The sequence below is a fragment of the Oryzias latipes genome, chromosome 6 (assembly GCF_053564925.1).
Source record: "Oryzias latipes strain Hd-rR chromosome 6, Olatipes_Hd-rR_3.1".
NCBI classification, from domain to species: domain Eukaryota; kingdom Metazoa; phylum Chordata; class Actinopteri; order Beloniformes; family Adrianichthyidae; genus Oryzias; species Oryzias latipes.
This window is the reverse complement of record NC_136242.1, coordinates 32,153,369-32,167,353: the sequence shown is the minus strand read 5'-3', so window position 1 is coordinate 32,167,353 and position 13,985 is coordinate 32,153,369. Positions and strand designations below refer to the sequence as shown.

Sequence of the window (13,985 nt, the reverse complement as noted above, 5' to 3'; positions counted from 1 at the left end):
TCAATTCAATTCAATTCAATTCAATTCAATTTTATTTGTATAGCCCAAATTCACAACAACAGTCGTCTCGATGGGCTTCGTATCAGTAATTGAAAAAGTAAAACATAAAATCAAAAGGATCATGAGTACATAGAATTCAATGGGAAAATACCAAATTGAACTAACAAACTGACTAAGCCATACTGGCATCCCTGCCCTTAGACCCCCCTTCGCGGTAAGGAAGAACCCCCACAAAAAACGGATTCCGGAAAAAACGAAGAAACCCCAGGGTTGCTCACATGAAGGAAATGATCCTCCCCCAGGACAGACAGGCGATTTACCAGAACTCTTAGAGAAGAATTAACTTACTTAACTCTACAACTAAAGTCCAGCAGACAAGCTTCATCCAAATGGTGTTGGGGGGACAGTCGGGGGCGCGAGTCGAGCCGTAGACAGGATCCACAGCCAGGTGTAGGAGCGGGAGCAGAGACGAGGTAAACAGTCAGGAACAGGAGCACGGATGTGCCAACTTGAGTCTGGAAGCACTCCCACTCCCCAGGAGGGGAAAGAGGGAAAGAGGGACAATACATGAATCGCACTGCACCAAACAGAGGCATGGAGAACTAAATGATGAATAATGATCAAGAATAGAGAACAGAGAAAGGATAGAAGTAGATGAGAAAAGAGCACAGAACCCCAGTGCACCATAGTTACCCCAGCTTCAACTTCTAACAGCCTACTAACAACTAATTGTTATTGTCGCTCTGCAGAAACTATGTCCTAAAAAACAAAACAAGTTTTTATATTTTGATATAGACTGGGTGGTGGCGGTAATTCACTACAAAGCTGTCTGCCTTTTGCCATTAGGCAACAATAGAAAGATAAGTAGAGAGGGAGGGTTTATAAATTTGGAAAACTCTGGTCGGTAAAAGATAACATTAGCTTTTCCTCAAAAAAGCTCAGACTGGTCACTTGAACACATCACTTTTATTTGCAGGTTTAAAACATTGTTGCTTTAATCAATTCATTTTGAAATTCCTTTAAAGTCCTTCTATCTTGAAGCCTGACATTGTAAGGATGATGTGTAAACAGCTGAAATGGATGAAGAATTGGAAGCAAAACTTGAAAAGCTGATCAAGTTTTAAAAATTGGGAATGCTATTCGGGTAGTTCATGCAGCAGCTGGGAAAGGATCCAGAGAATTTATCATGAATACTGATGACTATGATGAGTTGCACGATTGCGTCCCCTTTTCCTCTTTACCAGGGTTTTTGTTTGAGCCCTCTTTGGTAAATGGTAAATGGCATATACTTATATAGCGCTTTTTAATCTAATGGAATCTTTAACCGATTCCATTTATTTCACGTCCGTTAACAAAATAAAACATCGTTTGGTAAATGCGAGTTTACCAAACTCATAAAGTTTTATGAGTTTCATAAACTGACGCAGATCTCTTGAATGTATGAAGGGTACACCACCATGTGACTAAAATGACTTTGCTTCAAAATGAAGTTTGAGTCTTTCAACCGGGAAGGGGAAAAAGAAAAAGCACATTTCGTTCTTCCACAGGCCTTGCTATTATTAATAAATGGAGCAGGAAAGAGCGGGCCAGCACATTACAGACCTGGTGAGCAGGTGGACTATTTTAGCCCACCTCATTTATCATTAAAACAAGCTACTGTATACGCAGACATGTCGAATGATCCGCTGATGGATGGGCGGACGGTGAGACAGCAAAGTGAAAGATGGCGAGCAGCCAGTTGGGTCCGTAATGAAACAAGATTTACAATGAAAAAGTTCAACAAGGTAAAGTTTTTCACTTTTGCCGGCCAAGCGGACACTCTTGCTGCTTTACAGCACACTGGCTCACTTGTTGTCACCTTATCATTAATGAATGATCGAGTCTGGCCAGGAGATGAGTGGAGTTAAAGCATCAGGTTCACACAGCCTGCATCCATTCCACTCATCTATAAACCATAGAAAGCCTCCCATTATCCACTGTATCCTGATTAATATTTCACCATCTATTTTGCACTCCCTCTCTAACTGACTGTCACAGGTCTTTCCCTGTGCTGCTGTGTGCCCGTGTCTGTGATGTACATGTTTTATACCATGGTTCAGGTGAATACTCGATTCTGATTGGCTGCTGGGTGTGCGTTAAAACCGGATAACTGCACGGTGAAAAAAAAAGTTCCGGTCACCTAGCTTAAATGTTTTGTATCACTGCGTCGGCTCCTTTAAAACAACCTTTTGCTTCATCATTTGGACAAAAACAAGCGGTAAGAGGTGCACTTTCTCTCTGAACTGATGCTTTATTCAACCCATCAAAAAGATCAGCATATATATATATCGCCGAATCTTGACTGCAGCGGTGGTGCGGCACGACGCAGACTATTTGTTACGTGATGCCGCGCATCGATCCAAATCGTAAAAAAAACAAGAATTAAGGACTAAAAATTGGTTAATAAGTATTGCTTTTGTTAGTGACCATGGTAAAAGTGGGTTAATGGCCTTCGAAGTGTGCGTTATTACTTTTTAATGCGCTTCGCGGAAGCATTAACTTCGAGTCGGACGGTTCAGGCTTCCACGGCGTGCGTTAAAAAGTAATAACGCACACTTCATCGGCCATTAACCCTTACATAATGCACGTTTTAATTAACCCATCAATTTACCAAACTCTCCAAACTCTGCTTTCTGGTGTGTTTGGTGTGACTACAGAGTTATCACACAGTGGATTGTTCTTTTTTACAGGCAAATGTCATCATGTGACACCCCAAGAGTCAGTCAGTCCCGTCCGTCAGAACCTGCCATATCCCTTTTGGGGTCACAGGGTTGATGGAACCACTACTGTGGGGGTGTTAAGGTGGGGTACACCCTGAACATGTCAAGCGCAAAAATAAATAAATAAAATAAAGAAATCACATTCAAGAAGGTTTAAGTTTTAAAATAAATCAATTGCAGGTCTTCAAGCATTTTATTAGTGAGAAAATCCATTTCCTAAAAATACATCACTGATTTATTCACATCATTCTCGGTGCACAAGTTTGTGGAGATATTTATATGTATGTGCCTATTTCTTGATCTTTTTTACTTTTTTATTTTCCATTCAATTCACGAATATTTTTCCTAAGTTTGATTTTTTTTTAACTCTTGTCTTCCTTTTTTGTTTTTGTTTTTAACCGATTGAAATAAACCAATGACGACTCCATGAACACGGTGGCCCTGAAGAGCAAATCACATCAAAATCACTCAGTGCAAATAGGAAAACAAGTAATACAACAAATAACATCACATTTCATTCATTTTCTGAACCCGTTTGAACCCTTATGGGGTCATGGGACCGCTGGAGCCTAACCCAGCCTCTGTGGGGCTGAGGGGGGGGGGCACCCTGGACAGGTCACCAGTCTGTTGCAGGGTCATAGTTTAGCAATCAAAGCTTCATTCCAGAAATCAAAAACACTATTCCAAAGAAAATAAAGCAAACTTTTCAGAAAATCACAGTAATTTCCAGAAATCAAGATGAAATGTTAAAAATGAACACAATAAGAAACTAAAAGAGGGAGGAATTATGGGATACCATTGATTGGATGATGATGTTTGTCCATCATGAAGCGATACTGGATATGCTCCGTACTAATTATTAGACTAATTAGTATGCAGATATTAAAGTCGCGTTTGAAAAAATTCAAACGTCATCATCCAGTCAGCAGTTTCCCATGGAACCAACTTTTTCCGGTTTCTGATTGTATTTTATTTTTAACGATTCATTTTGATTTCTGGAAATTACTTTGGTTTACTAAAACGTGTCATTTTTATCCGGTTTCCTTTTTTTTGGAATTGTATTTTGAATTCTGGAAATTTGTTTTGATTTTTAAAACATAATGTTCCTTTTTTTGTTCCTAGTCGATTTTAAACATCAAATGAATAAAACTGTAAAACTATCAAATGGATGAACTCAGTAGGGGTGGGATTTTATAAGCTTGCTTCTTCCCACTCCTTTCCAAGCAATAAATCAAACTCTACTTATACTTTAGTTAATGATCACTGTTTTTAATTAATTAAATTAAATTATTAAATTTAATCAAGTGCCATTTTTGTTTTGTTTTCTGTATTTTTAATCAATGCATTTCATTATTTCTGTAATGACTTTGAAAAATATGTGTAAATTCTTTATTGCTTTGACTGCAATGCTTGAAATAAATCAATAAATCAAATCAAATCAAAAATCAAACATGTTTTTATGTTGAGTGATTTGCACTCCTGGGCCCACCGTACATGAAGGTTTGAAAATGACTATATATGACATTTTTTGCAGTGTTTCTATTGATTAAATGTGCGACACAATCAGAGTTTAGACATGCAATCACATGCGATATGTAACTGAAATTGTTTATTCTTTAAAACAAACATTCAAAAATGTGTTTATCTCAAAAATAAACAAACAGAAAGACACAATGATTTTTTAACTTTTGTTTTGGCTTTAAGGATTTTTTAACACATGAGAAATGCAGTAGCCCATATAATCTTTTTTATTATCAAAGAAATGTAAGAAATACATAAACCATAATGTTACCTTAAGGGATTAACACACCACAGTGTGCATGTTTGTGTGTTAATCTCTATTACTGCCCTTGAAGGCTCCAGGGCATCATGTCACCCTAAAAGGTTGCTGTTTGAACATATGCTAACAACAACAAAAAAACATACATATTTATGATGACAGCATAAAATACAGAAATAACCCGGCTGCAAAATGCAAAACAGATTCATTCCAGTGAAGAAAGAAGCTCCATCTGACATTCTTAAGGCTTTACGTCTGAAACCAACATTTTCAAGTGTTTACCAGAACACTAATTCACATAAATATTGCAAACATGGATGAACAAAAATGGAGACAACCTTGTTTCGTTAAAACAAATCTTAGTCAAACCCCACAGAGTCACACATAATGCAATGGAGCCACTTTCAGCAGCAATGAAGAGATGATTTCTGACTGAGTTTAGCGTCGTTCATACAAAGAGCTCAGTTTTGTGATCATAAGCTGCGTTTCCATTGACTACGAAATTGCGCAAATTGGATTTGAGATATTAAATACGTCTAATGGAAACATAACAATTTCGGAAAAAAACTCGCATTTACCAGAAAACAAAGTTTCTGCTGTTGGATGAGGTGGTTCCTGAGGCTTATTAAAATTGAGATATATTTTGCAAGATGAGTCATGTGACCAACAACCGGATTGCGATGTGCTTCTTGGTAGGAACTGTCGGCCTTGGGCGCTGCACAGCGGGCGCCACCAGAGGTCCCAAAGCGTCACACAGCTCATCCAAAGTTGAGCGTGTCGTGTGCAATAGTTGAATCCACAGCTCCCCTCTAAAATCCCCAACCACCATTTCCCTAAATGGCTTCATCCGTAGCCCCTCCCACATGTAAGGAGCTCGCCGTTCCATGGCCTGAAGATGTCTCCTTTGATGGACGATGATGAGCGCTAGTGCCGTGGCAGAAATTTGAATGTATCTGCTGTCAATCAAAGTGTTGTTTACATCACTTTGATTGATGAGCCGCCATGATTTTGAATGTATTATGGCGTGATTTGGCTGTGTTTATTTGCATGATTATGATTTAATGGAAACAGTGTGATTGTGAAATTGTGTTTTTTTTTTTTTTTACATTTTTAGAATTTCAATAAAGTTTTGCGCATACGTGTCATGGAAACGTAGCTTCTTCAACGTCAGACCACATCATGTCAGGGCTGAACGTGGTGGCTTTCCTTCCTGCTTAGATCCTTTACAAATATTGATCAACCATAGAGGCGCATTCTTCTGCAAAGAGGAGCTTTTCTGGAGCAACTTTTACAAACAAGCCAAACTTTACTACTGTAAGCTTTTAAATCCAAACTAACCTCCTGATTTATTCGTCAAAAAATGTGTTTTTTTGTGCATTTTTTGAATAAAAAATAATAATAAGCCAGAGTAAATTGTGTCATGCTGTTCGATTAAAATCCACTTCATAACAAAGCATTTTATATTTAGCAAACCTTGAAACTGAAAACCCTAAATTTGATCAGAACAGTGTATGAACATCAATGCAGAAGAAAGAGGACATAAATACATGAGGATTTTACACACATTCTATACATAAAATCAGTCATTTGATATACAGTCTAAACCAGAAAAATGATAATGACATTATGCAGTCCATCAGGCAGCCCCCTGTAATTATCATTTAACTCATCTCAGAGATATTTCCCACGCATTACAGAGCTAATGTGCACAAATAGGATTTTATGGGTCAGGACGAGTTAAATATGCATGGAAAGGCTGTTGTCGCCATGCAAAGAAAGTGTTTTAAATATGATTATCATTAAAAGGGCACAGACCCAGGGAGACGCTAACTGAAGGACACAATCTGGTGAGTTAAAAGGGTGTGTGTGTGTGTGGGGGGGTCTAATAAGCCTGTAGTTTTATCAATCCAATGCATCGCATGAGGTTAAAAGGAAACCTGCACTGACTGCTGATCAGCAGCTGAGACGATGACTTTTACCCGTCGGAGAACAGACGGCAGAACAAAAACTCATTTTCAAGCCAAGCGGTTAAAATTTGTCTTTTAGTTATGATAGGTTCCACACAAAAAAAAAATAAACAAAAAGAAAAGTTGAGCATTTGGACTGGCAGCAATGTTTCTGTGCAGGTTGGTTTTTAGGACCCAGTGCACAGGATCAGTAAATCACAAGAACTCCACGAGGAAAACAAGGCAAATAAACTGGAGTGAGAGGTAAAATGACCTCGATCGAGTCATTATCCCAGTTGATACGCTTGTTTTCTGAGCCACTATAAGAAGCTGCAACCGACTTTACGTGACAGCAAGCAGGGGCTTCTTCATGGAGGAAAAACGGAAGCAAAACATTAACATGCTGTTCACACATCACTGTCCTCTGATTGATGGAGAGTTTCTGGGTGAAAACAGCAACTTTTCCCTAACGAATAAAGCAATTTAACGTGATACGAAGACGAATGAAGGCTCAGTAGAATTCATCTGGAAAAAAAGCACTCGGCTGGAGTTTGGGGCTGTAGCTGATGAAAAATAATGGGCTGATTTTCCGATTTGAGACAACATCTATGCCAGTAAATTGCAATAGAACTAAAATCTTTGGAATCAGTTATTGGACAGTTTTACTGCAGTTTGAGTAATAATGGTTGGTAAAGAAAACTGAAGCAGCTTCAAAAATCTATTGGGAAGCACAGAATTCCAACTTTTGCTATTTAAAAAACATTTTGTAACGTCTACAAATAATTTTACTTTTCGGTTTTTGTACAAATTTCTACAAACTAAACATCTTTAAAATCCCACCATTTTTTTTTACACACTAACCAATAAAAGCAACACAGTTGGGGTACATGTCTGCTTTATTTTTGTCAAAACTTTATTAATACAAAATAACATTTTTTATTAAATTTTTAATTATACATTATATTTTTTAAATATTTTTAACTTGGGTTCCACTTTAGAGACCCATTCCAATGAAAATGGAGTTTTAACATGGTCCTGTGGCATTTTTCTGATGGTGGAGGACATTTGTTTAAAGAAAATTAAGCTCAAAGTAGGAATTTAGAGTTTTTCTTTGTTCCAATCCTTGTGAAATATGAAATGAAGTTTGTCAAAGTTTGTATATGTGACGTAGAAACCTGGACAAGCTACAGGTTTAGTGCCATTCTGATGCATCAAGCAGACAAATGAACGTCTTTGGTTTCCTCATCTGAACTGGCATCTGGCTCAAAACTGCACAGCTGGATGGCTCTAATATTTGATTACCATTTTAGGTTAGGGGTGTGAGGGGCTGTAAGCTAGCGGGAGAGTGAGTAAACAGCGCTCAGTCCTGGGGGATGACGCCAATTTTTAATGAACTCCTGCTGCTCTGCAACAACTACTGTATGTCCTAGAAAAATACAGGTTTTTGGCTAAAAACGCCATAATGATAATTAAACGACCATAGGGAACGCTTTGATAATGGATCAAAAGATGGTAGGATATTTTGCTTTAAACATGACTAACTTTAAATCTGTCTGTTACACAGAGAACAGTAAAATGTTGGAGTTTGGGGTTCCAGCTTCAACAGGTTCATCATGGGTTTTCTTTTAGTAAATAGAAGTGGAATTTGAGCCACGGCGTGAATGATTGTTCTGTCTTGGAAGCTGTCAGTTTCATTTTCTCAGCTGGCCGCCTGATATTTGCACAGACAAGAAGTAAAATCCATGCTTCCTGGCTGTTTAATAACCGCATGCCCCCAATGATTACTGGTCTTTATCTTTGTACCGTCTCCTCATCTAATGTGAGCAGTTTTTTCCCCCAACAAAACATACTTTTGCAGACACATACAGAGCTCCCTCTGGTTTTTATGGTTTTTCTTCCAGCAGATGGCCATTATTACAGGAAGAAAAAAAAATATCAAAGAGCTGCTTCCAATATGAAGTAATCCTCTACTTCTGCTTTTTTTTTGCAGTCATTTTGTTTAAAACTTTTGGCTTTCTTTGACTTCTGGAGTTGATCTAAATATAATTTCTATATGATGGAGCAGTAAACTGTGAGGTTCCAACTTTTAAAGTGAACTTTACAAATTCTTGCCTGTACAGGAGTAGAAATGTGCCTCTTTATGATGCTTAGATGTCATTTAGAGTCCAATAGCAGCCTAAAAACAGTTGAATGAACTTGCTATAGTCATGAAAAGCCACAGTTTTATTTGTTCGCTGAAACTCTGCACAGATTTTTCTTCAAATCCCTGAACATTCCTGACACCTTTACTTTCTTTCTAAGGTAAAGTAGCTTTGATTTGCTGAAAAATGTTGTGAAATTACAAGAACAGGAGTAGATGCAGGACTATGATTCAATATCATATCACGGGTAACTGATCAATGAAATATTATTGTTCATCTGGGAGCATGACTTGTGGTAATACAAACAGGCAAAAACGCATGAAAAGGAATAGTTTGGATGTTTTAAAGCCACAATAAAAATGACAAAACTCCACTGCGGCCCAACATGGGAAATTCTGTTACCTTAAAGTTAAAAGGTGGAGAAAGTTCTTGTTATCTAATTAATTTGAAAGTTTAATTGCTCTTTTTTGGCATTTAACATATTTATAAACACCTTATTTGAGAAGCTGCACCAATTCAAAAAAGGTTATAAATATCAAACCCCACATTTCCAAAAAGAAAAATGCAGAACTGTACAAACAAAAAACTGAACATACTTTGGCTGCAGATAAAAAAATAAAATAGAGCCCTTTGGTTGAAATAACTTAACTCTTCATTACAGAAAAGGCAAGTAATACCTTTTTTTTAAAGTTTAGAGTAAAAAATTATATATATTAATATATATATATATTTTGGGGTGAAAAAAAAAAGAAATATTTGAAAGAAAACTGGCACATTTTGAACTAGAAAAAAGTATTTTTTTCTAACTTGACCTGCTCACAGTTTTTCCTTGTTTGATACACGTGTGCATTATTTTTCAGATTGATAGCCTGCATAGTTTCTATTCTCTGATGTATCGAAGGCCTCGACTAAGTGCAGGATGCCGATGGCAAAAATCTATTGCAGCTGCACACGAGGCGGCTGCGAAAACACCAAATGCACACAAACATGCGTACAAAGGGACTAGCACGCATGCTTCGCAACACAAGAACAGAGCTGTGGAAAAGGGGGCGGGGGGTCAGTCAAGCAGGAGATTCCAGAGGAGGGGCCTGCTGTTGTGGCCCTATTGCAAAAAACGTGGATCTGCTTTTACAGAGCTGCCAATTCCTTCCACAATTTCCCGTTTGCTGCCGCTCAGAATTATCACACAAAAGCTAAAAATATCAACTATTTTATCTGCCTCTTAGGGTCCACAGGAGAACGTATTTTGTCCTGTGGACTGCAGAAAAGATGCCGTTTGTTCAGGGGAATTTGTGGCTGGATGATGCTCGAGGGCAACACTTAAAAAAACACAATCCATTTGGCTTTGCTGCTTTTGGATTTGCACACAGGCTCCCTGAATGTGGCGATTTCTTCGGACTCAGCCGAGCTTCACTCGAGTGTCTCGACTGTAAAGCAGCACCTGGAGCAGAATGGCTCCATCAATCAGGATCTGGACGGATCCACACAGCCAGAACTGAACTGGGCTTTGGTTTGTTATGAAGTAGGTGGTCTTGAAGACGTCGCCAGCCGTCCACAGCAGCACCATCTTCACACTACACAAGAGAAACACAAAAAGACACAGAGATCAACAGTTTTCCCTCGTTTATCACAAGTCATATTCTAAAAATAACCCGTGAAATCCACAAATGTAATTAGTTTATTTTTTCAATTATTGCAGATCTTTTAAGGCAGTCGAACTTCTCATTTCTACACTTTCCTCAAACAGACAAACAATTTCACACTTTTCTCTCTTGTTTGAACTTAAAGTTCAAGCCGTCATAGGAAAAAAAAACGTGACAAACTGATCGGATTAATAGACAATGATCTATAACCAATCAGGATGCAGAACACAATACACTGTAAAAAAATAAAAATAAAAATCTGTTTTGCTTTCCTGAGCTGGTCACTGGCTCTAATCTGTATGGCTAGATAGCTCCAATACTGCTCGTCATTTCTGTTGCACCTGTAATGTCAGATTAGGGTTTTGAGGGGCTGTAAGCTAGTGGGAGATGGGAAGGGGGGGGGGGCGGGGTTGTTGCACACAAACAGTCCCGCCCCCAACTCACTCGTTGCCAACACTATGGCCAAGAAAACAACACAGGTTTTTTGATTTTCACTAAAAATGTCAATTATAATTTCAAACAAAAAACATTGGGAATGATTTGAAAATAGATAAAAACTCCATCTTCCTTCTAAATCAACCACAGATAATAATACTTGATATAAGATATGGACAACGTATAAGTAGGAAAATCTCTGGGAAAAAGATAATCCCATGAGAAAGAAATATCTAAGCAAAACACAAAACTGAGCCACCTTTGCTGACGGATTAACTTTGAGGGAATCAGTCAGATAAAAACTCACTGAATCTCCCAGACCAACATTTTTCTTAAAATATAATATCACAGAGTATTTTACACATTAAAAAAAGCCTGATATTGATAGAGTTGTGTAGAAGCAAACAAATGTCTGTAAAAAAAGGCTAAATAAATCGGGACGTCTATTGTGAGGAAGCAGCTTTCACTTCTGCTTTCAGAACCCAACAGGAGTCACTTTTTCCATTTAAAACCACAAAATCCCCTTTTTATGTGAAGCTTCAGATAAACTCTGGATTTTTTTAAGAAAAAAAAGTCATTCAAGAGAGCTCAGGCCAGGACCGGGCCATCTGCAGGATCCCACACCTGGATCTAGAGTGAATTCTCTGGATCCACTCCTTTCTTTGACTCATTTAGTGTCGTTTTGACTCTTTACACTGTTTTCTCTCCCTACTTTGCTGCTTCTTTTCTTCTCTCCAGCTCCCTGGGCAGTGAAATCCCACAGGCTTGAATGTAATATGAGTACATTCTTTTTATTAGAGCTGACTGAGCCTGGGGATGGAGCAGGACCATCATTCATCAGTGACACGTACTGTAAGGGTCAGAAGGCGGTGAGGGGGAAGGAACGAGCAGAGGGCTGAGACGGAGAATCTGCAGAGGACCGCATTTATCTGCCATGCAGCAAAAAGAGGGGCTGACGCAACCCGACCACCGAAGTGAACGGGGCGTCTGAATAGGAATGAGATTGCAGAGCATGATGGGTGTACATGAAGGGCAAAGGCAGCCTGATGAGCATCAGGGCAGCAGACCCTCAGTTGTCCTTCAGGAGTCACACTAAACTCCTCTGGGCTATCTTTCTGATGAGGAAATGAGACATTTTAGGACAAACTACCATAAAATAGCAGAATTTCATATTTACATGTGTGTAAAATGTTCTCCAACATGAGCCAAACAGAAAAAAGTTTACATCTAGATGTCTCCTCCAAGTAACAAGGTCGTCAGAAAACACAGAAAACAACGGACATGTTGATAAAGTTCAGTCTTTCATGATTCATGTGTGACATACGTCATCCATAAGTGGGTTTTTTTTTAGTTTCTCCAACAAACACGGATGTCCAACGAGGATTTCGGCCAACAGGTCTTTACATGAATTTGGTTTTTAGCTGTTTAGAATTTTTGGTCATTTGAGAATTATGCAGTTTATGCGTATTTTACGAAGTTCATTCCCTATTATTACACAAACCTTGTGCAATTGTATGTGATTTTTGCCACACGCTGGCACATGAGTGAAAAGTCCCTTAGACATACAGTACAGACCAAAAGTTTGATCTCACCTTCTCATTCAAAGATTTTTCTTTGTTTTCATGACTATGAAAATTGTAGATTCCCACTGAAACACTAAATGAAGTGCGGGTTTACATGAGTTACGTGTTCTTTGCCTCTTCTGTGTCTGTGCATACTTTTTATACCCTTGCAGCACAAATGAAATGATGTGCATTTATGACACATCTGTGAAAATTCCACATAAAGAACCACAACTTTTCTCACTTTTACCATGCATATTCATGTACGACCAGTTTTCATTCATGCAAAATGTATGTCGTGGTAGTGTGACACAGCCTTATGGCTAAGTCGTTTGCAGCTATGACGTACAGGTGATGCTGCCGTGCGGCGTCCTTACGTCACACTCTACTCATAATCAAGGTGTGACTACTGCCTCCTTACTGACTGCGAGCAAATCCTGCAGGTATGGGATGTGCAGGTGATACACAAGTGCTCATAGGCTACCTGTAGGACGTAAACATAAAATGCTCTGATTTTTCTAATTTCCTTATTTATAACAGTCAGCCTTCAAGCAAGGAGTGCACACTGTTCACAGCTCCGTGTGCAGTCTGCTGGATTCTTTTGGTTGAAAACATGAAACATTCCTATAACATGCCTGCGTCTCACCTACTTCACCCTTAAGTGTTCACTACGACATGTCGCTCCCAGCATGCCCATCACTAAAAAGGAAATGAACACATAAAGTGAAAACAGCACTATAACAGAAAACTATTTTTGTGAAAAATGCCAGCGCCGGGTATCGAACCAGCGAGCTTCTGAACCAAGGATTCCCGATGTCTTTCAATGGAGGGAAAAATCCTGGAATATCTTGAAAAGTTCGAGGATTTGAAGGACCAAAATTCGTAGGTGGAAAAAGCTTAAAGAGCTGAACACTTGAATAGTTGAATGGTTAAATAGCTGAAAAATTGTAGGAGGAGTTAAGCAGCAAAAAATGGTGGAAGATACTAGAATTAAGAAAGAGAAACAGCAAAACTTGATGGTGCTATGGTGCTGCGGGCTCAATAAGTCTATGATCTTAACATTTTAGGTAGGCTCACACACCTGCACCTTTTTCACCTGCATACAGCCCGTATCCACCCACAAGGGCAGTTGTTACTAAGTCCTAAAGCAGTGTTTTTCAACCGGTGTGCTGTGGGAGATGGTCAGGTGTGCCATGGGAAATTACCCATTTTCACCGATCTAAAAAAATGTACCATCTCCAGGATATCAGTTCTGTGTTCATCCAAACAGGTCCTGATAAAACACTGAGTAGTTAGGAATATGAAAGATCATAAAATACTTTTTTCTTTGTGTTTATTTGATTCTATTAAAGACATTTTGATAAGAATGCCGGTAACGCGATTTAGCCGCAGCTATAACTGTTTAAGGAAAAGTCCCACCCCTTTAACTGTTTCCACCAATCATTCTTGGAGGCTTAATCACACGTCATCAGTCTGACCAATCAGAAGTGGTTAAAGTCTTCACTTCCTTGTTCTGATTCTGCTCATATAGTCTCTCAGTTCCAACAATAATACCAGCTTAAGCTCGTCTTTAGCGGTGTAGCTTTTCACATAATCCGCTATCAGACCGTGGAAAAAGTGATGAAAACAATAAAGCTCAGAGACGCTAGTCTGTCTGCGTTTGGTGGCTGTTTGCACTACATCTCCCATGATGCATTGGGTTAAAGTGACAGTGTCTCA

The 13,985-nt window shown here is 38.7% G+C and overlaps 1 protein-coding gene across 3 annotated transcripts in view; it reads right to left on the bottom strand.

The window, feature by feature from the left end:
* Positions 1-8,690: 8,690 nt before the first annotated feature.
* The window catches only part of si:dkey-246g23.2 (solute carrier family 66 member 2), a 58,539-nt gene continuing 53,244 nt past the window's right edge, over positions 8,691-13,985 (bottom strand). For all 3 annotated transcript variants that reach the window (XM_078949038.1, XM_078949039.1, XM_023956067.2), the window contains one exon: positions 8,691-10,200. In XM_078949038.1, the coding sequence (XP_078805164.1) occupies positions 10,026-10,200 (175 nt within the window). In that variant the 3' untranslated portion in view covers positions 8,691-10,025. The remainder of the gene's footprint in view (positions 10,201-13,985) is intronic.